The sequence below is a fragment of the Gobius niger genome, assembly GCF_951799975.1.
Source record: "Gobius niger genome assembly, chromosome: 14".
Lineage (NCBI taxonomy): Eukaryota > Metazoa > Chordata > Actinopteri > Gobiiformes > Gobiidae > Gobius > Gobius niger.
The window spans coordinates 2103345-2125887 of record NC_136865.1 but is presented as its reverse complement, the minus strand read 5'-3'; the positions used below and the strand labels follow the sequence as shown (position 1 = coordinate 2125887).

General features: G+C 44.0%; 1 protein-coding gene across 1 annotated transcript in view; it reads left to right on the top strand.

Annotated features, from left to right (window-relative positions):
• calcr (calcitonin receptor) overlaps positions 1-22543 on the top strand; it is a 137162-nt gene that overhangs the window by 87321 nt on the left and 27298 nt on the right. The window contains exons 8-12 of the mRNA XM_079570544.1: positions 3313-3404; positions 5277-5430; positions 6212-6322; positions 8805-8917; positions 9787-9878. Of these exons, the coding sequence (XP_079426670.1) occupies positions 3313-3404; positions 5277-5430; positions 6212-6322; positions 8805-8917; positions 9787-9878 (562 nt within the window). The remainder of the gene's footprint in view (positions 1-3312; positions 3405-5276; positions 5431-6211; positions 6323-8804; positions 8918-9786; positions 9879-22543) is intronic.

Here is a 22543-nt window from a genome sequence, read left to right as displayed (position 1 = left end):
TTGCAAGATGCATCGAGATTGAATGCAGCATGAAAGTGCAATACTCTTAGCAAATTAGGTAAGAAAATAGTAATACTTATTTTTACCAGGTTTGTGCTGGCTTGACACACAGTCTGTCTCAGAGACACACACTTAAAACTATTTTTGGCTTAAATAAATAAAATAAAATAACATGACCATTTCACTAATGCATAACCAAATTTAACAACAGCGCAAAGCATTCTAATATTCAAATTTTGATTTTAAGACACTATAATACAGGTAAAATAACACAATAATGCATTTAGTGCAAGGCATTAAAGAGGGGGTATTATGCTTTTTTCAATCACATAGCACCAGTCTATATCACACTACAATGATGACGAAACCTTCTGTTGGTCTGTCAATGCAGTAAATTAGAATATCTGCCTTGTATAAAATTGCTCTCTCAAAATGGCTGTAGCGAATGTCTTGAAATAGGCCTGTGTCTCTTTACGCCCCCTCCACACACTGTCTGTGGCATCAGTGGGGAGGGGGTTCTGCTGAGGAGCAGTGGTTGGTTACTTGGCTGGTGACAAAAGCTCGGAGGCGTCTCCAGGAGGTGGGGGCGTTCCTAGGAGGACTCAAGCAAACCTATCACTAAAATGGCTGCCATCAGTTTTTACAGATTACTCAAAAATACGTGAATGTGCCAGGGCAACACTTCAGCCATGTTTTTAATGAGGGAATGACATAATAACATGATGTAAAGCTTGAAAAAGTCGATTTTGCATAATACCCCCCCTTTAATAATGTCTAGCACCAATGTATAGTTGTTCTGTACATTACATGTCTCAGTCCAAATTATTAAAAAATATGGCTATTCGGCACAATTTAGTGGCAAACTAATTGAATTTGTAATTTTAACTATCACAAAAAAAAAAAAATGTTGCTTATCTTTAGCTCATTTATTAGACTTGCATATAGCAACCTGGAGGCAGTAGAAAAAAATGCGAGTGACTGATTGCAAGCGAGCGACACGGTGCCAATATATTCAGTAAAGTAAAATACTTACGTAAATGCCAGCCAGCCATAGGTCGTTAGATGAAACTAGCCGTTAGCACAAGTATGCTAACTTAGCTTGCCAGCTAACGGTTCTCTGCCCGGATTTCACTCTCGTCCAAGGATTCAGTTTTGTTTTTTGGTTTGGTTCGACTACTCCCACCCAAGGCTTAGTCGATGTTGTGTCCTTTCCACTTCGCTAGGTCCAGGTCCGAAAAGAATGCACATTAGGAAGAACTTTTTCTCTCTCCGTGTCTCCGGAGCGAGCGCCGCTCTCCGCACTGGCCGCAACCGCCACACAACTGCACCGCACGAGCGCCCATCTCCGTTCCTTCCGCCCACAACAGGTGTACGAGCCAATTGGCTTTCGCGCCACAACTATTTCAAACAAACTAGCTCTAAGATTGGTTTACTTTAGGAAATAACACACACTCACACACACACACACACACACGCGTTCTTATACCGAGCATTGTTGAATGTATCTGTGTTATTTTTAATTAGGGCCGGGGTAAAAAAAAAAATCATTGTGTAAAAGCCGCGCATCTATGTTTACATATGGTAATTAGCCACATGCTTTTTAGGCTTCCTGACGGAGCGCGTCAAATCACTACAGTGCGAAAAGGCAGGAGGAAATTATTCTTTGGATGCATTAAAAGTTTTCTACAGTGAGTGAAGAGGTGAAAATCAATAGACATTTGTATTAAGGGCATGAAAGACGTTTAGGACATTGGAAACAGAAGCTACAGCGCAGACAGGAGCCTCCAGAACGACGACGTGTAAGAGCTGACAAACATTTTGAGGGCGGTTCAATGTTTTTAAGGTGTTCTCTCGAAGGTGTCAGCATTTAGTAACTATTTTCCGCAGCCACACAGAGCCCAGTGACAGCGGAACTGAAGGCTGTGCATAATCTACTTTGAGCAGGGGCGAATCCGAGTATATAGGGGTTGGGGCATTACAGGGGAGCCACTGAAAAACTGCCAGAAACTAACAAAAATAAAAAATAAATATTATTTTATATTTATCTTTTAGACTGCTGGGAAAAGCAGATCATGTTTAAAACACTCTTTCAATTTTTATTAAGTAGGGCCCCCGGGCCCCCTTCCTTAAAATGCTATCCCAGTAATTTTATACATAGACTGGAGCATTTTAAATATATACATTTTAAATTTTGTGGCAATTAAATATTAATTAGACTTTAAATCCAAATATTAAATTAATTAATATCAATTAAATTGTAAAAAGTGTTATCTTATATACAATGCCTATCAAGACAAAAAGTATAGACAGTAAAAAATAAAATAAACAGGCTATAACAAAAAAATGTCAGTATTAGCAGTGCAGGTTTACAGTCATAGTTTAGTGCACGTGGCTGATAAGTGACAGATAAAGTGACACAGATAAAGTGATGTAAACACAGATTATTGCGTGTATTTTTTTTGTGTTTTGCAAAGGGGTTATTGCACATGTTGCTTGACCCAATTCTCAATAAATCCAGAGGTTGGACGGTAACACAATGATATCTACTGTATGGTGGGGATGAGAGAAAAGGTTTGAGAAAACTGGCAGTTTCCACAGAAACATGATTGTGGTATAGCTTACTAGACTATGGGAAGTGCATTGATGTGCAATCAAACATATATTTCATCTGTTATAAATTGCCCCATATATGTAAAATATAAGTGGATGAATATCACAATACATTTCAATATATTTCAATATATTTCAGAATATATTCCTTAGACACTGTCTGAAATGCTAATATATTGCCACATATTTGACATATATTTTGGATACTCAGAAATATATTTTAATATATTTCTTTTGTGTATGGGACAAAACAGCAAAATACAACTTGCCCGAAAAACACTTGAGTCTGTAGATAGATGGTCACAACATTGAAATACTGTTTTGTATATATATGTATACATGTAATCTGACATGAATGAGCTGACATATGCACGTATCTTTAGAAAGCTAAAAAAGACATTCACATTCACATCATATTTTGTCATATTTACTCTTTAATTTCCAATACAAATCTTACAAAATGAGATGCAGATGTTTGATAGATGAAACTTACTTGTTGCAATCGATCAAATTGATTGTAGCTGTAGTTAGAGCCCAGGAAATGAGCACTTGGGTTCATACGGGGCTCAAGGCGTGGGAGTGAATACTTTAGGTACTATGGAGTGTCAGCTGGTGATTGACACAGAGGCGACAGGAGCGTCCGTGTGGTCGTGTTGATGCTTGAGCTCCACTCACACACCTGACCTGTTTTGGTTCCTGCAGAGACCGTGAGGAGAGTCTGCTCTGAGGACGGACAGTGGCTGCACTCCAACAGCTCCGGGAGCAACAGCAGTGTGTGCACGGCCGACCCCCGGGTAAGGCTCAGGGCTCAGGGCACAGGGCTCAGGGCTCGGGGGAGGGATCACTGTCACACTCTCAACAGACAGTTAGCAAAGGGCAGAGGCTGGAGGAGTTTCCTCCCTGTGTCTGAGTGGGTTTTTTTCTGTTGACTCAAAAGAAACAGAAATCATTTCACAGGAAGGATCTCTTTAAGCTCAATATTTCTGGGTGATGATGATAAAGTATATATACACACACTTTTTTGCATGAAATGACAGGAAACCCATGTTTTGTCATATTTATATCAGTAATGTACAGCAAACGTTTCAAATTGACGTCTATAAATGTATTTATTTTTGCCTGTTCACCTGCAGTGTCTCACCCTAACCGCCTTAACTGAGCACATTTCCTCCAGTTCAGCTTTACCCAAGTCTAAAAGCTTCTGGACTGGAGCTGACAGCCTATAGGCCAGTGTAACGCCTTATTTGAAAGCTACGACCAACAAAACTGATCACTGTCACCGTGTTTTTGGCTCTTTTTTGTTTTGTTATTGTCATTTTTTGCAACTTTCTTCATCAAGTTTTCCCTTCCTTTTTGACATATTTTCGTTATGTTTTAGTCATTCTAATTGTGTTTTTGTTGCTTGTTTAATGTGTTTTTCTAGTTGTTTTTGCTGCTATTTTGACCTTTTGTTCAAGAAGCTTTTAGATTTGGGTAAAGCCAAACTGGAGAAAATGTGGTGGGGGTTAAGCGGTTAAAAGAAATTGATTTGAGTTGTTATTACTACAGTCACTGTATGACTCTCTATGGACTGAACTATGGGCCATGACTCACATGTTTGAGTAAAGTCAGTGTGACATTTGGACATGTTAACCTCATATCTGCGGCACAGTGAGGTAAAGTGGGTGGAATAATGTTAGCTATGGCCGTATGTTTGTGGTGTTGACAGTAAGGAAAGCGCTGAGGCTCTTGGAGCAGGACCCGCACAGATGTTAGAAGGCCGTTGGCTTTCACTTGGACATTCCTCGTGTCAAAGCTTTCCTGAAACGGAGCCCGCGTCAGCAGATCGTCTATTGTTTTAACAAATTTATTCATGCGCTCAGAGTTTAGCTTACCCCGCCGTGAACATGTATTCTCTGAAAGATCCCGTTTTGGTCATGAATGCGACCAGCACAGGCCCGAGAAGGGGCATGGCGGTTATGTCCGGGAAACAAGTGTGTTTTTACCCCTTTTTACCCTGCTTAATGGTCCATTTATTTCAATATTTATTAAAGGCCATTTCATTTCTATGTATTGTGTTGTTGTAATGTTGTAATACATTTAATTAACTTCACATTGATATTGTTTTGAACATATTCAAAGTTCTCCACATGGACAGAGCACTAAGATCCATGGATTTAAACTTTCAGAGCTTCATAAGAAGACTAGATCTTTTTAGTCCCTTTATTTCAATATTTTTGATTGTATTTGTTGTGACATGTTAGTCACAGTTTTCATGAGCCACTTGAAATTTAATATTAGTATATTTGCTTTTAATATATTTGCTTTTTATCAGCAAATAGGTCAAATTAGGACAGTTTTACTCCTTGAACTTTAGTTTTGTTTTATTTCAACATATAAATTTCTCTTCTTAACTTGAATCATGTGATTGACTGTGATTGACTACCAAGAGACTTCCTTAAAAGTGTCTGCTGTGAGTGAAAAAGTGAATCGTCCTCTTTTGTGACAAGTGAATTTCTCTCTTGTCTTATCTTAAACGAGATGTTACATCTAAGGGTTTTTCTATTAGTAGAATGTAATGGAAAAACGTCAAAAGCACCAGTATGAAATCCAGAAATATCCCGTTCATCACCCACTGTAAACCAGGACTTCAGCCTGAAGTGTCCGACTGTCTGTGGTTTTTGCAGACGGCGGCACAGCTGTCCACAGACGTGGACATCGACTCCACCCAGGCCTCGGTCAGTCCCAATGTCCAGTCTGAGGAGGAGAGGAGGAAGATCCTGGACAACCAGTACAAGTGCTTCGAGAAGATGAACCGCGACCCCGTCTACAACAGCACCGGTCAGCTACGGGACATCAGGGTCATCAGAGGCATCAGGGACATGACTGTGCAGGACAATAGACAGGGGGCAGGACGGGGCAGTGGATAGTGAACAGGGCAGTGGATAGTGGACAGGACAGTGGATAGTGGACAGGACAGTGGATAGTGGACAGGGCAGTGGATAGTGGACAGGGCAGTGGATAGTGGACAGGGCAGTGGATAGTGGACAGGACAGTGGATAGTGGACAGGACAGTGGATATGGACAGGGCAGTGGATAGTGGACAGGACAGTGGATAGTGGACAGTACAGTGGACTGGGGACAGGACAGTGGGAATTGGACAGGACAGTGGATAGTGGACAGGACAGTGGATAGTGGACAGGACAGTGGATATGGACAGGGCAGTGGATAGTGGACAGGACAGTGGATAGTGGACTGGGGACAGGACAGTGGGAATTGGACAGGACAGTGGATAGTGGACTGGGCAGTGGATAGTGGACAGGGCAGTGGATAGTGGACAGGACAGTGGATAGTGGACTGGGCAGTGGATATGGACAGGGCAGTGGGCATTGGACAGGACAGTGGATAGTGGACAGGGCAGTGGATATGGACAGGGCAGTGGACTGGGGACAGGACAGTGGACAGGACAGTGGGCATTGGACAGGACAGTGGGCAGTGGACAGGACAGTGGATAGTGGACAGGGCAGTGGATAGTGGACAGGACAGTGGGCAGTGGACAGGACAGTGGGTAGTATTACTTCAGACAGGACATTGTACTCAGACCGGTCCCGTGTGTCCTCAGGTTCGTACTGCCCTCGGAACTGGGACGGCTGGCTGTGCTGGGAGGACACTCCGGCTGGGACACTCATCTCCCAGAACTGTCCCAACTACTTTAAGGACTTTGATCCTACAGGTACTCTCCCTGACCGGCCCTCGCCCACAGACCCCACACACAGGTTTTTGTGACCTTCTTTCTAGTATTGGCTTGGCTCTATTTGAGCACCTTCTCCCTCTGTCCGACCTTCACACATTTCCTCCTAAGTAAACCCCCTGAACGGTATCCTGTGTATTCAGCTTGTCCTGTGGGGTGGCACAAGGGTTAGTCTTTGGCCCTGTTTTTTTTACTGTACCTACGGTGTACCCTGGTTGTTTTAAGCATGTGTTGTATCACTTTGATGCAGATGATGTACAGTATCTTTACCATTACATGAGGTGTCATTTATCAGCTGCTTTTCCTTCCGACCAGACTGGCCACGCCCCCGCCACCCGGTGGACTCAGGGCGACAGGGGGCGTGATCACTGGAGGAGGGTGACCCAGGTGTGGGACAGGAGAAATGCTCCTTCTTTACAGTTGACGGTGTTGGTGCTCCGTTTCCTGGTTTCTATAGCTTGTTTTATCCAGTGCTTGAATTTGTCGGTTTCAGATCCATGACCCGAGCCTCGTCCCAGTCCATGAAGTGATTATTTCTCCGTATCCACCGGTTTTGCTTGTGCTTTGTTTTTGCTCCTGGTTGTTTGTCGTCTTTGTTGTAGACTTGCTGTCTTCCTTCGTTTATAGCCTTTCTTGGGTACTGATATTGTATGAGTGCTTGTTCAATATGTCTCTCCTCCTCCTCCCGGTCTATAGAATAAGCTACCTCATTCTGTAACAGCACTGGTGTTCAAAAGATGTTTTAAAAGAATGTTAAAAAAAACACACAACCTAAATCATGGGATATAATGTAGAAAACGATAATCTCCCGGGTTGGGTGTACTCAAACATTGTATTAGCATGTTCTTGTGGTGTTCAGGAATGGGATTTGAATTTATGTATATGTAATGATGATGTTTTGTAATGTATTAAATGAAGCATTTTAATGGACCTCAGGAAGAATAGTCTTTACTCCATTAGCAAACAATAAACAATAGTGTGTGTGCAGTGGGGTGCGCAGAAGTTCAAAGTAGATATTGATCTGTATGGGTGGGTTTTCGGTAAACCTTTATTTTTATACTGCCGTCTCGAATTGCCCCGTTTTGTCATCCACGTAACGTTTCCAAAGAGTTATTTTGCAGTGTGTTGGTGCTGTGTGGGCTTTGTTCTCCATGTTCTGCTCATGATTGTGGATAGCAGGTCTCCCATGGCAAACCCTTGATTGACTTGAATACTTTTCATATGGAGTCTACTATCGGGGGGAAAAGTGTGTCTTTCTTGTGAATTTTGGGTGTAAATGCAGTGGGCACCATGCTGTCGGTGCCCACTGACAGCATGGAGAAAACTAGTGGAGCAAAAGAAAATCTTTCGTGATTTTCTTTTGCTCCACTAGTGGTTTCAATAGTGCTTGGAGAGCTTGTTTCTTCTCTTCGGTCGGATCCCTCTTTAGGATTTCGTAGGTGTTTATATTGCCCAGTAAGTCTGCCATTTTATTATTATTTGTACCTGTGTCTGATATCACTGTTTTCTCCCCGTATCGGTCAGCATGGTGATGTTTCATCGCGCTGATCAGTTTTCTTTCCTCTTTGGTGATATTGCTCCTCGGCAGCCCAGCTGATTTGAATATTCCCGCCACTGCGTTGCTCAACTCTGCCTTTCCCCCGGTCTGATATAGTTTGACATGCTTTGGGCAAAATGTATTTCTCATGTGATATCCTGTCCAATGTTGTCCTTTTGACAGTACTTCTTTTTCTGTCTTCGTGATTTTCTCTTTAGCCAAGTTGCAAACCCACTTATCCTTAGCTTCATGGCATGCTAGCTTCTGCTCCCTCCCCTGTTTCATGTATTAGCCTTTTCAGTTTTCTAATTTGCCGATGTTTGGTAGCTATGAATACTTCTCGTGTATATGCTTTAGATGTCCTTTTTATTTGTTCATAGTTATCCTCCATGGGATACCATGTGTTGAACAACTCCTTTTCCTCCTTCAGTGTTTGGATCATCCTCTCCAGGTTGTTGACTGTGATTCTTAGCCTTTCTTTTAGCAGTGCTCTCCTTGCTTTGTCAATTATTCTTTGGGCATTCTCAGTTAGGATCAGGTTCTTGATGTTAACACTTGCCAGGATTATGTCCTCATCTCTGCATCTGAGGTTAAATCTTAGATTGTTCTTGAAACAGGCTTGTGACTCCTCTGACCTCTCCAAAGGGAGAAATGCTTTGACACCGTTTTGTCCAAAACGTCCACATATAAACTTCGCAACGTTCATTGTCAGAAGTATCACCGTACGCCAGTGATACTTCTACTTCTCCCCTAGTGTCTGACAAAATAAACCCTGAAAGTTCAACTGTAACACAAGTAGACACAATGAACATTACGAAGTTCAGATGACGTACTTGGATGATTCTGAGTTCTATCTTCTCACATCATTCTGTAATGACTCAGAGAAGACCTGTTCTGACCTCCATGTTGTTCTGCCCCCTGTCTCAGAAAAGGCCACTAAGTTCTGTGGAGAGGACGGGCTGTGGTTCCGGCACCCCGACACCAACCGCACGTGGTCCGACTACACGCGCTGCAACGAGAACACCAAGGCCAAGCTGAAGGTAGCACCTCCGACCCCTCCCTCTCTGAAAACAGTTACTGTGGGTGGAGCTCACGAAATGCTCAAGTGTGAAGTGAATGATGTTTTTTTGTTTTTTTTGTTTATTTGAGTAGTTGAAATTCTGCTCAAAAGGAGTGGGCCGAAGCAAAAGCTTATAAACGCCCTCCCCGAAATCATTACAATAAAAATGTATATTACAACAATATTACAAAAGAACATATTGCGTAAGTAAGTACGAGAGCCTTGGAACACAGCATGCACACGTACACACAACATACCCGTTTGACTTTACACATTATCAATGATACATTTAGCAACATCATATTTGGGTTTGCCTCGTTAGCAAAAGAACCTGTTACATTTCAGAGCTCCTCTGTTTTAACACGGGCCACACTTACAAAGCACTGTTTGAAATGTTCATATAATGAACAGAAATGAACAGAAACGGAAGCGAAGCAGAGCTACAACAACAGTCTCGTTACATGTACGATGTCTGGAACAAAGCAAACGGCGAACATTACTGACCAAACAAAGTTAACATTCCCAAGAGTCAGGGAATGCTAACAAAAACAATCGCAAAGAATTTCTCAACTTTTTGGTGCAAAACATGGCTTTAGGAGCAATAATGTGAGCACTTCTACGAATTACAAAGGACATTTTCTTTGTTCTGACATTTGAAATGCAAAATGAATTTACCAATTACAAAAGACACACGTTCTGAATGTAGATAATGTCTTATCTAACTTATGCCTTTTGGTATTTAATCTTCCCCATCTTTGATCTTGATTATTCACATTAATAGTGATTTTGGTCCGGGAGAAGAATAAAAGGCCTGAATGAAGCTCAATCTGCTCTTGTGCTGTGTTCCAGTCGGCCTACATCCTGTTCTACATGGCCATCGTGGGCCACGCTCTGTCCATCGCCTCGCTGCTCATCTCCCTCGCCATCTTCTTCTACTTCAGGTAAGTTTCATCCTTCATCCCTGGGCAGTTTATTCAGTATTCATGCTGGGGTGTTTTATTGACGGCCCAGTTTAAATTGTTGACACATATTTTCTAACACCATGAAAAAGGGAAATATGTTTGCTGACATCCTAGCCCTAACCCCTGATCCTTAACCTAACCCCTGATCCTAAACCTAACCCCTGATCCTAAACCTAACCCCTGATCCTAAATCTAACCCCTGATCCTAAATCTAACCCCTGATCCTAAATCTAACCCCTGATCCTAACCCTAACCCCTGATCCTACACCCAACCCCTGATCCTAAACCTAACCCCTGATCCTAAATCTAACCCCTGATCCTAACCTTAACCCCTGATCCTAAACCTAACCCCTGATCCTAAATCTAACCCCTGATCCTAACCTTAACCCCTGATCCTAAACCTAACCCCTGATCCTAAATCTAACCCCTGATCCTAAATCTAACCCCTGATCCTAACCCTAACCCCTGATCCTACACCCAACCCCTGATCCTAAACCTAACCCCTGATCCTAAACCTAACCCCTGATCCTAAATCTAACCCCTGATCCTAACCCCAACCCCTGATCCTAAACCTAACCCCTGATCCTAAACCTAACCCCTGATCCTAAACCTAACCCCTGATCCTAACCCTAACCCCGATCCTAAACCCAACCCCTGATCCTAAACCTAACCCCTGATCCTTAACCTAACCCCTGATCCTAAACCTAACCCCTGATCCTATACCTAAACCCCTGATCCTAACCCTAACCCCTGATCCTAAACCCAACCCCTGATCCTAAACCTAAACCCTGATCCTAAACCCAACCCCTGATCCTAAACCTAACCCCTGAACCTATACCTAAACCCTGATCCTAACCCTAACGCGAGGTCCCTGATCCTAACCCTAGCCCCTGATCCTAAACCCAACCCCTGATCCTAAACCTAACCCCTGATCCTAAACCTAAACCCTGATCCTAAACCTAACCCCTGATCCTGAACCCAACCCCTGATCCTAAACCTAACCCCTGATCCTAAACCTAACCCCTGATCCTAAACCCAACCCCTGATCCTAAACCTAACCCCTGATCCTAAACCTAACCCCTGATCCAAACCCTAACGCGAGGTCCCTGATCCTAACTCTAGCCCCTGATCCTAAACCCAACCCCTGATCCTAAACCTAACCCCTGATCCTAAACCTAAACCCTGATCCTAGCCCTAACCCCTGATCCTAAACCTAAACCCTGATCCTATACCCAACCCCTGATCCTAAACCTAACCCCTGATCCTGAACCCAACCCCTGATCCTAACCCTAACCCCTGATCCTAACCCTAGCCCCTGATCCTAACCCTAACCCCTGATCCTAACCCTAGCCCGAGCTCCCTGATCAAGGGAGACGGCAAGTTAACAGGTTAAGTGAACGATGAGAGCCGAGTCTCACCCTCCCGCCGTTTCCTTTTTCTTTCGGCTGCTTGTTTACAGACACCTCAGGTAGAAAGAGAGACAAAGAGGAGGTGAACTGAAGCTAATCCGAAAATGTAGTCAGCACATCTTGAGCTTTTAGACACTTTTTAATTGACAATAATTTGGCTCATATTTTTGGTTGAATGGGTTTGTGGAGTGAAAAGTAAATAATGCGGTCACACACGAGGATATGTCGTAATGTCGGCCTTTTTCACTCCATTAGAAAGGCTACAGAAGCAGTAGTACTCACAGATACAGCAGTAGCGGAGTTGACACAGGCAACAGAGGGACTGGGAAACACTAACACCGGATTTCGACTGTATATAAAAGCGTACATACATGAACGTAACAGCAGCTCTAAAAGTGAGGGTGCTGCTATAATGGTTCCACCACCTCCTAAATCAACTTTAACCTGAGGACAACAAACAACAACACAGAGCAGTAAAAAGAAAATTATGGCAATGAAAAAAGGAAATCTGTTCTTTGTTTTTATAGTTGTTTTGTGCAGGGAGTAGAATGGTTCATGAATCAAGATCTCTGCTACACATGTCTAGAAACTGCATAATAGAGCCATTTGGGTGAGCCAATCCAAATGACCAGGCTCACTGAAAAGAGCTGAATATCCCATCATTATGAAATGTATGCAAATGCCACGTGCTTTCGATTGAATGAGGTGCTAAAGTGCAGCTTTGTCCAAGAATGCTCACACATTACGTGCTGATCATTGGCTTATTTGTTCTTTGTTAGTGCTTTGGCTCCACCTGTAAACAGGCAGTGCTTCATAATGTTCCTCAAGGTTAAGATTGTCTTATGGAGGAGTTTGGGTTAAAGCTAAAGTATGGTGCATCACATTTTCAGTCAGTATTTTATAAACAGGACTCTTCTGTGTCTCCAGACCTGCGGGTTGTCTCATGATCAGAAGGTCAGGGGTTCGAATCCCGGCTCCTTCAGGTGCACACTGTCTCGCTTTGAGTGCCTAATGGAAGCGGAAAAGCACAATAAAAGTTTAGGCCATTTACCATTTCTGTCTTTGGACGGCATGAGGCTAGCGCCGCTTGCTAGCAGCTTATTTCTGTGGAAATGAGCGGGAAAAGTTCAATCCTTTTGTGGCAGGGAACTGTTGCTGTCGACTCTGGCACTGTGGTATATTTTGTCGACTTTAATCTTACTGAAGGAACTACAACCTTTGAGTAAGTAAGTATGTAAGTAAGTGCTTTATTTGTCATTGTACAATTGACTGAGATGAGAATAAAAACACACAGCTCGTCTCATTCATTAGTTCAGCAGGTAACCTGGAGTACTGCTTTCTGTCTCCTCTGAAACGGTGCATCAACTCCTGGGTTTGTCCCTGTTTCAGAGCGTGGTGTCCTGCACTGGTCAGCTCCACCTCCTCTTTCTACTTCCTCCTGCGCAGCTTCCTCCGCTCCACAACAGTCTTTCACCATCTTCTGGGAAGAGCGTAGCAGACACATATAATCCGTCTTATTCCCCAGTGAACGAACATTAGTCATAACAATATTATTGATAGAAGGCTTGTGTGGCTTCGCTGCGAGTCTTGCCCGGATACTTCCTGTAATGCGACTTGTGCCTCCACTGTGCTGCAGGTGTAAAGGTGCCTACACACCTGACCGTACGGACCGCGCTGCTGCTTCTATTTGGACGCTTGAAAGTCTTGTAATCAGACGTTTATTTGTGTTCACCTCAGGCGGAGCCACAGCTGGGTGATTCTATAGGGGAAAAACGGGAAAAAAAAGCACTAAGACATGAATGAAAATGGTTTCCTGATTCTTTGTGCTTTGTTGACAGCGGAATAGTTTGACCAGCCTACATTTCTCTGACACTTGAGGCAAATCTCGCCTCTTATTTCAATACATGTGGGTTTGATTGCGTAGTACCTGTCTGTCCAGCCTCATGTCATGAAAAAAAAAATCCCCTTTCAAAGTTGTTTGTGATCCATAATTCCATTTGAATTATGCAGTTCGTTCATATATTTGACGTATCAGCGCCTTTTGCTGCAACTTTCCAACAACAGCATTTACATGAAGGATGTCCATCAGCGACAACAACTTTGTTATCTGGTCCCAAACTGCTGACTACAATTGTTTTTTGGGCCCTGGAGGAGAGTCCTATCTGTGAGTTTACCTGCTGCTCGAGGCATGCACCTACCACATGCTTTTATCATCGTGGTAGTCGCAAAACTGTTTCATCTCGACATCCCTTCGTGGCTCTACGGACTCTCTGCTGTAAAAAATATCCTCACAGAAACACAGCAAAGATGAACAAAAGTATAAAACAATGTGAAACACAGAAACTACAAATGCAGTTTGCAGAAAAAGGCAAAAACACAGCTGCTTGTTTACACGTTGCCATTGCATGTAGATTTGAGCCATGACTTAAGATTTTCCCCAATGCCGGTGTGCTCTTTCATGCAGCGTACACACAGATTAGATTCTTGAATTTTTTGTGCAGTTCCCCCTTTCGTTCTCCACTGAGTGACCCAGCTGCAGTCGAGCCTCAGTCGTTATAAAATGCACTGTTTGATCTGTGAGGCTAATGATGCTAATGATGCTAATGATGCTAATGATACTATGGACTTGTAATCACATATATTACACTCCAGGTGAATGACATGTGGCTCATATTGCAACAGTTTTTCCAGCTTTGTTGCTTTAGTTGTTTGTAATGGTCTCGCTGTCCAACTGGAACACAGACTCCCCAGCTCTGATTTCAGACCTCCGCGCACAAACGGAACATAGCATTAGTTTTACGACTGCTGTGTAACATTGCGACATTGACCTGGAATGTTCCACGGTGCGACTTCAGTGCCGGCACAGAGAGGAATGGACAGAATTAAAATGGCCACATCTGCCTGCTCTTCGCCGATAGAGATGTGTTTTGAGGTTTGTGGATGCACTGAGTGCCAGATGCATGTCCTCCTCCAGCGTCTCACTGGAGTCACTGTGACCTGATCAGCTCCATTCACTCTTAAATGGACTATTTCATTGTTAATCCAGGCTCCGAAAACAATACGCCTCGACAAATAAGCACCGGTGTTACATGTTACAGAGTATAAAGTGGACATATCACTCACACATGTAGTTGATGGAGGTTTTAATCATTGATACCGTACATGTTATTAAGAAAGTAAGTAAGTAAGTAATGTTTATTTAATGACAAAAGTCCCAAAGTGCTTTACAAAATTACAATGTAGCTTTCTGTCCGTCGCTTGTCATGGCAGCGCTGCAGTACATGAGCTAACCACCAGGGGACACTACTGCGCACAGCTCAACAGGTGAAGCAGAACAAACGGCTAAACATCGAACAAGTGATTTGAACCATTTGCAAACAAACCCACCACAGTGTTACCTCTTTTTTCTTGAATAGTCTTCAGTCAGTGTAGTGTAAAAAAACATTGCAGGTGGTGCCATATTGTTTTGTTCCCAGCCTTTTATTTCCCGTTTGGGTAAATTTCCCTCCGCCCTCTGGTGGTAACTTTAAATAATAAAATGACAGCCTATTTAAATGCTATAGTTCTCACCTGTTTAATGCGACTTGTGTTTGTGAAGTTTGCTGCAGATCTTCCCTATGACCAGGCTCTAAGATGTGACTGTGATTTTCAGGCAATACTGTAGGCATTTGTGAGGCGGGAGTGATATTTGGACTTCATGCTTAAGAAAACTTGCTGAGCCAAAGATGGACAGGATTCCAAATGCATACTTTTTCATGTTCATATACGTGTGGGGGAAGGCACTCCATGTTTCAAAAGCAAGTCAGACACCCATAAGTCTTTATCCGCTATGTCGGCCAGTTCAGTCTCTAGATCGGGCTTACTTAAACTTAAAGTGAATGCGGAGATGGGTCAATGTCAAGAGGTGTGACAGGGAAGGAGAGTGTGTTTTTTTCCTTTATGAACATGCTGATCTTGCATTGCATGGGAAGTGAGAGCGTACCTTTCTGTACATGTCTGGCAAACACCGTCACCTTGCGCTCAAATGCCAGCACAGCCTCCAGCATCTGCAGGGCCGTAGTTCCCTTTCCCTGGAGATTTCTATTTAGCGCTTTTAAGTGGCTTGTCATATCCACCATGAAGTACTTGTCCAGCCAGTCGAGGCCTTTGCTTTACAAAAAGGTTTTCACATGTTCCAGGCACGAAGCGAAGCACTTTAGCACCTCTCCCCTGGACAGCCACCGGACTTCGTTGTGCAGTGAGATCTGAATATGCGCTGTCGACTTCTTCTAACACTGAACAAAAGGCAAGGCAACTTTATTTATACACAAGGAAACTCAATGCTTTTTGCAGAAGAAGATAAGCGTCGGTGGCTTAACCTGTTTGCGATGGTTTTGTTCACTATTTTGATGACGAGGTTGATGACATCCACACACTCAGTGGGGAAGGTTTGAGCGCAGAGGGCTTCGTGGTGGATTATGCAGTGAAACGTCATGAGCTCTCCATCAACTTTTCAGCAAATTCACAAAGCCCACCTGTGCTCCTCTCGTGGCCTGGCCTGCCAAACTACATGCTTTTTCATAGATATTTCAAAGACATATAGTCTGGGAGCAGCATGATCTCAACGATTTCCCGGTGGGCGTGATTGACAGACGGCATTAACCAATCAGAGCAACGCTAGATACGTCGCAGCAACAAGTCTCAGGAAGCCTTTCCAAAAACGTCCTTATTTACGAGGAACGCTTTGAACGCTGTTTCTTGCTGCTTCTGTGCTTGTTTTAGGGATTACGTTTTTTTCCAAATGGTTTAAAACAAAACGAAAGAGCAGAAGAAAACATCGTCACTCGCCGTGCACGCCATCTCTATTGTTTTGGTAGAGTGTGGTGACGGCTTCCGCGTCTTAGGGGAATTAAGTCCCGCCTCTCGGTGCGTGATTGGACCGATGTGGGTAAAATCGTTAAATGATAGGCTGCGAGGAGCTGTCCAGACGGTTCTTCTTTTGAACAGAAAGGAGGAGTGTCTGGCAGGCCAGGCAACTCCTCTCGTACTGGGTGCCCAAATAAATAACACAACAGCCTCACACACGTCTAGTCCCTGCGTTTGGCCCTTTAGTGGTATGAGTTAGAGTCAGTTCTTCAGTTCACATCTGCATAATAATGCTTTCTGCTCAGTATCGTTTACATCACTTGACTCATCACAGGCGATTGAAAATGCTGGAGCTGAATGTATGTCATCAGTTTGCAGACTGATGATGTTTGTTGCCATTCCTATGGCCCTGTCCTTGACGGTCTTTGCAGATAGATGCACTTCTCTTATTTTCTGAACAATGTCTTGATAGGTTTTAAAGTGGGAGAAACCATTCTTCAAGTATTCTCCGTCTGTGAACGGCTTCCTGCTCTTTATGATCTCCTGAGCTGCCACAAAACTGTAGTTGACTGTGGAGAGGTGATCTACTCATTTTCAGTGGGATATTTTTCAGCAAATGCTGAGTTCTTGTTTTGAAAATGTCTTTAAGGCGAGACACTGCAGGTGAATAGGGAAAAAATGTATATTAACAGATATCCATTTGAAACTTTTGCTGTCGATCACTGGCATAAATGTGAGAAAAAAATACATTGCAAGTTTTCTGTCATTTTATCTTTTCTTATAAGAACAAGGTGTTTTATGCCTAAAAATGCCCCAAATTTCCCATCTTTTCGGCGACGAAATCTGAATAACGGATAGAGCTACATTCAAATTTATGGTTTCATTGTATTGATGAATGAGCTGCCAAGACGTTTTCAGAGGGGATTGTGGATTTCTTGTTTAGTTTTAAAATAAGCCGTTTTTTAGTGGAATAATGTGTAAACATTTATTTTCGCCTTATTTTTGGACATTCAAAACTCAATAAATGGGGCTTAAGGGATTAGATAATGAAAAATCCCTCTGAAAAAATCTTCCAAATATTGTTCAGTCCAAGGCTGGAAAATGTGAAGTCTTTAGGTCGGACTGACGTGGACATAGTGTCGCCACAATGACAGAAACATGTGTTTTAAGAAAAAGACCCTTAAAATTGCATTGTCCCATATAAGTCTATGGGGGAACATTGAATCAGCGCAATATACTTTACTACTATATACTTTACTACTTTCCATCTGCCCTCACCCACTCTGTTGTACATGTTTTTAGTGGTTGGGATAACCGGAGGAAGCCTACACAGACACAGGGAGAACATGCAAACTCCACAGAAAAGGAGATCAAACCTGGCACCTTCTGGCTGTGAAGCACGAGTGCTAACTAATGCACCACCAGTGGGAACATTAGGCCTCAGTGTAGCGACTGTAGGATGTCCTTGGTGCCCCGCAGTCTCCTCCCTGAAGGCCGTACACTGAAGAGTCTGTGTGGTGGAGGGTTCAGTCCCAAAACCTTCAGAATGAGACGAGTAAAGCCAAAACACAACAACACTACAACGACTTCATTGGAGCTGTCTTGAGAGCTACACATGAGGACTATCCTGATAAACCACACCCACTTCTTTCTGCCTGAAAGAAGGTGGGTGTGGCCATAAGACACAAGTTGCTGATTGGCGGCTAAGGCCGATCCAATCACGACCGTCACAGAGAAATGACAAGGTTACGTCACTCGCTGCACCACTGTGTTGTTAGTTCAGTCAACATTAACATTAGCCAAACTAATCATAGCCAATTGGTTTATTTCACTGACAATCTGTGTGCGTTAGGCCCGCCCCTTCAGACTGCTCCAACTGCTCCGTGACCAGAGTAATCCCCTGCGTGGAATGGACAGGGAATAGTATGGCAGAGCCAGGCAACATGAGGACACAAGCCCAGATATAACTGTATGTGTATCATTCATTATTTAAAAGCTAAGAATCTCCAGTTTTCTCACTGAGCTGTAACTCCTGCACTCGCACTGAAGTGGAGCTGATTGGGAACAGATGCAGTGGACGTAGAAGAGAGTCCAGCTGGTTTTAGGTCGTTTACACTCATGTTGGAGCACTTTGCTCTATAGTTTCAGCTGGATTTACTTCAACGTTAGTTCAGTTTAGTAGGTTCAGAAAAGAGACCGCCATGAATTGTGCCCGCCCCTTTTCTCCTATCTGTTAACATGGGGCTAGAGAAGTCCACATAAAATCAGTCACTACACGAAAACAAAGCCGTTTTTCGGCCGCTTCGAGAAACGGTGCAGTGTTGACATGTTGGTGCCAATGAACATTGGACATTTTACACAAATCAATCGACTAAACCTCAGATTTGAGCAGAGAATATTTTCCCTCGTTCTCCGTTTAAATGAACGAACTTCGTGCTCGACCGGAAGTGTCTGTACAATGGAAGTGCTGAGACAAAGCAAAAAGAGGCAAAAGTGGCTCAATAACCCTGTCAGCGCAGATGTGCCCCGTCACAAGAAGTTTCAAGAAAAAACGCAAAATAGGTTGTTTTTTTTGGGGGGGGGGGAATTGGTGATTTTCGCTTTTTTGCAGACTCACTCAGTTGAAGTCACGAAGAAGCTTCTCCATGTTTAAGCTGCAGTATTGGTATATTTAAAAGTGTCAACTTTTAGGTTCAAACCGGCTTGATTTGGGAGATTTGGGAGTGTGCAGTAGGGGCGTGACTGTGTGTATTTACATACGGGGTAAACACCGGTTGTGTTGGATTGACTCCGCAAAGATTGTAGCAGACGAGCTGGACTTTGTTGGAACCGTGGCTTCTGTTGGCTTCAACAAATCAGGACCTTCAGCTGCTCTGGGGCGGTTTGCAGCCGAGTCTGAAGCGGCCGGGATGAGGATCAGCACCTCCAAATCTGAGGCCATGGTTCTCCTTCCCCTCTTCAGGTCGGTGGGGAGTCCTTGCCTCAAGTGGAGTAGTTCAAGTATCTCGGGGTCTTGTTCACGAGTGAGGGATGGATGGAGCGTGAGATGGACAGACGGATCGGTGCGGCGTCAGCAGTGATGCGGTCGCTGTATCGGTCTGTCGTGGTGAAGAGGGAGCTGAGTCTGAGGCAAAGCTCTCGATTTACCGATCGATCTACGTTCCCACCCTCACCTATGGTCATGAGATTTGGGTAATGACTGAAAGGACAAGATCGCGAATACAAACGGCCTCAGTTACCCGGGAGGAGCTCGGAGTAGAGTCGCTGCTCCTTCACGTCGAAAGGAGCCAGCTGAGGTGGCTAGGGCATCTGTTCCGGATGCCTCCTGGTCGCCTCCCTCAGGAGGTGTTCCGGGCATGTCCTAGTGGGACAAGGCCTCGTGGAAGGCCCAGGACACGGTGGTGGGACTATGTCTCCGAGCTGGCCTGGTGTCGCCTCAGGGTCCCCCCAGAACAGCTGGAGGAGGTGTGTGTGGATCAAGAAGTTTGGGCATCTCTGCTGAGACTGCTGCCCCCGCGACCCGGCCCCGGATAAAGGGAAAGAAAATGGATGGATGGATGGATGGATGGATGGATGGATGGATGGATGGATGGGTGGATGGATTTCATCTCAGATTATGTGGCGCCGCTTCCTCATGAAGAGCCTTGATGTCAAAGCAGTGACAGCGGGACAGAGACTTCCCAGACACTTTGGCCACGCAGCTTCAGCGTTCAAAAAAGCTTCCTGCAAGGTACCAAACTGTAAGTAGTATCTTTTTACTACGGTTTGCGTTTGAGTTGATCTCTGATGTGGCGCCTCACACTCTCAGTGGCCGGGCTGACGCTCCGACCTCCCAGCTGCCTCTTTGTCTCAACCCCGTGCCTGTGTAGCGCCGGCCTGTTCTGTGCTCCTTCAGCCCTCTGTGCCATGTTTTCGGCTTGCTTCTTTTCTCTTCGATGTGGTGCGTGTTCGTAAAGTGCTTTCTTTAATTCCATCCAAAAATGTATGGGACTGGCGTGTACACCCCTCATGCTGTCTCTGGAGGACGTAACAAACTCACACAGACACACATACGTGGGAATTAGTCACTGGATCACAAGCTGCAAAACACTGCTCGTTTGATGAAAATCCGACGCATATTTATGTCAAAAACCTGCTGTACAGATAATCATCTGTATACATATGGTGGCCCACGGAGACGTATAGTGTATGTGTGTGTGTGTTTGGGATATACAGCAAATTCTGCAATCTGGCAAATGTGAGAGGAGTTTGTCTGGGTATGTTGGAGAGAGGAATATCCACTATTGAACCAACTTTTTTTGTGCAAGACAAGAGATATTCTGTACGGGGTGTGGCTTATGTAAATGAGATGCAAATGAGCCCTATTGTCTCCGCAGCTGCAGAGAGAGGTGAGATCTGCTCATTCTTTGAAAGCCGTTTACTCACTTCAACCTTTGTTGAAAGCCTAAATTCAAGCCTCTACAAAATGCTCCAAATATGATCAGATTTCCACGTGTCACACATTGTTGGAAAGCTTGGAGACTACACTTTAACAATCTGGGAATGACCCCAAATGCCCCAAAACCGACATGTGTCCCTGCTTTCCATGGTCGGTCACACATTCATTAAAGATAAGTCCTTTCTTCACTCAAAAAAGATGAGTGAAGGCGAGATTAGTTGGTCCCAAGGTCGGCACCACACCCACTCAGCCTCAGAGTGCGAGAGGAGCCGCTTGTATAGAGACACCTGTTTCAGCCGCTCTCTAACCAGAGCCAGTGTGAAAAACCCCTTATGTGCCTACACACCTAACCGCACGGACTGAGCTGTTGCTTCTATCGGACGCTTGAAAGGCTCGTATGTGTTCCCCTCATCACTGCTGCGCGATTCTGTAGAACAAAACAACTCTGTGCAGTTGCTGCTAAGCACTAAGACATGCATGAAAACGGTTTCCTGATTCATAGCTAGTTTGTGCTTTAGTGACAGTGGAATAGTTTAACCAGCCTACATTTCTCTGACACTTGGGGCAAATCTCGCCTCTTTCCTCTCAGATATTATTTCAATAAATGTGGGTTTGAGTGTGTAGTGCCTGTCTGTCCAGCCAAATAAAATCCCCTTTCAAACATGCATGTAATCCAGTGCCTTGTTTGATGCCCCCACGTTCGTGTTTTCATAAGTTTATTGAATAATTCCTCTGATCTGAATGCCTGGCTCAGGAAAGGCATTTCAAACCATAGCTGCTGGTCCGATCGTCATGAATACTTCCTCCTTTCAGACGTTTCACTTGCGTCTTTATGACACAAATGAAGAGGCTCCAAATTCAGACATACCATAAACGATTCCAGAATGTGTGTTTTCTCCTCCCGTGCGTGGCGGCTGAATGACACCGCTCTGACGCACCTGCTGCCACACACACTCATGCTGTAACGCCGCTGTAACGGCGGCGCCACGTAAACGTCGTTTTGAGATCTTTCCACTCTTGGAGCTAGTTTGGAAAATGTTGGTTTACAGACGCCCAATACACCGGGCTCGTATGGACGATACACTAATTGATAAAATATCTTTGCGTTTGGTCCTCAGCTTGACTTGGTATGGACAGGGCCTTACATTGACAATACACAGGAATCAACTTCCCCGCCGTGTGAACCGTGTTAGGTGTGTGGGCACCTTTAGCCGTCCAATCTGCCTACACCAAGTGAGATCTGTGTTCTTATGAATTATTCACAAACATCTTCCATAGCCTCTAAATGCAGAAAAATAAAAGTAACATCACTTTAAAGGCCGCAAAAACGTGAATATTCTAAGAAAAGTAGATCTTGTCTCTTTGTTTTCAAAGGGATTGTACATGTTTTTGTAAGAACTCCACTTTAGCCCCAATATTGTGCTCGCAGACATTTGTGGGCAAAAAGAATCTATCTCAGAGATCATAATCCCAGAAGTAGATCAATGTGAAATGCTAAAAGCAGACAGCCGAGTGCTGGTTAGTTGCTGTAAACTGGATGTGAAAGAGAAACATGTCCCGGTGAACCGCAGCTGTAACTACACTTCAGACGGGTAAAGCCCTGAGTCTGGCGCTCTGAGCAGCAGACGTCCACAGTTCAGTCTTGGAGGAGGCTTAGCCTTGTCTTCAGTCAGTAAATATATTAGAACAATTAGTTCCAGATGTGGACACAGCAGTATCAGCAGAATCAGACCCGAGGAGAGAACAGAGATGTGACCTTTCAGAGCGGAGTGTTGGGGTAATGTGGAGCGAGGCACATTCTGCTCCATTGTCTCTTATATTTTGATGAATGATACAATTATACATAAATACAGTGTTACATTTTATCACTGTGTGAAGTGATAAACCGATAAAGACAGGTCCCACAGCCGTGTTCCTTCTAAAGCAGCTTTTGCCTGGTCCTCCAAACTCCA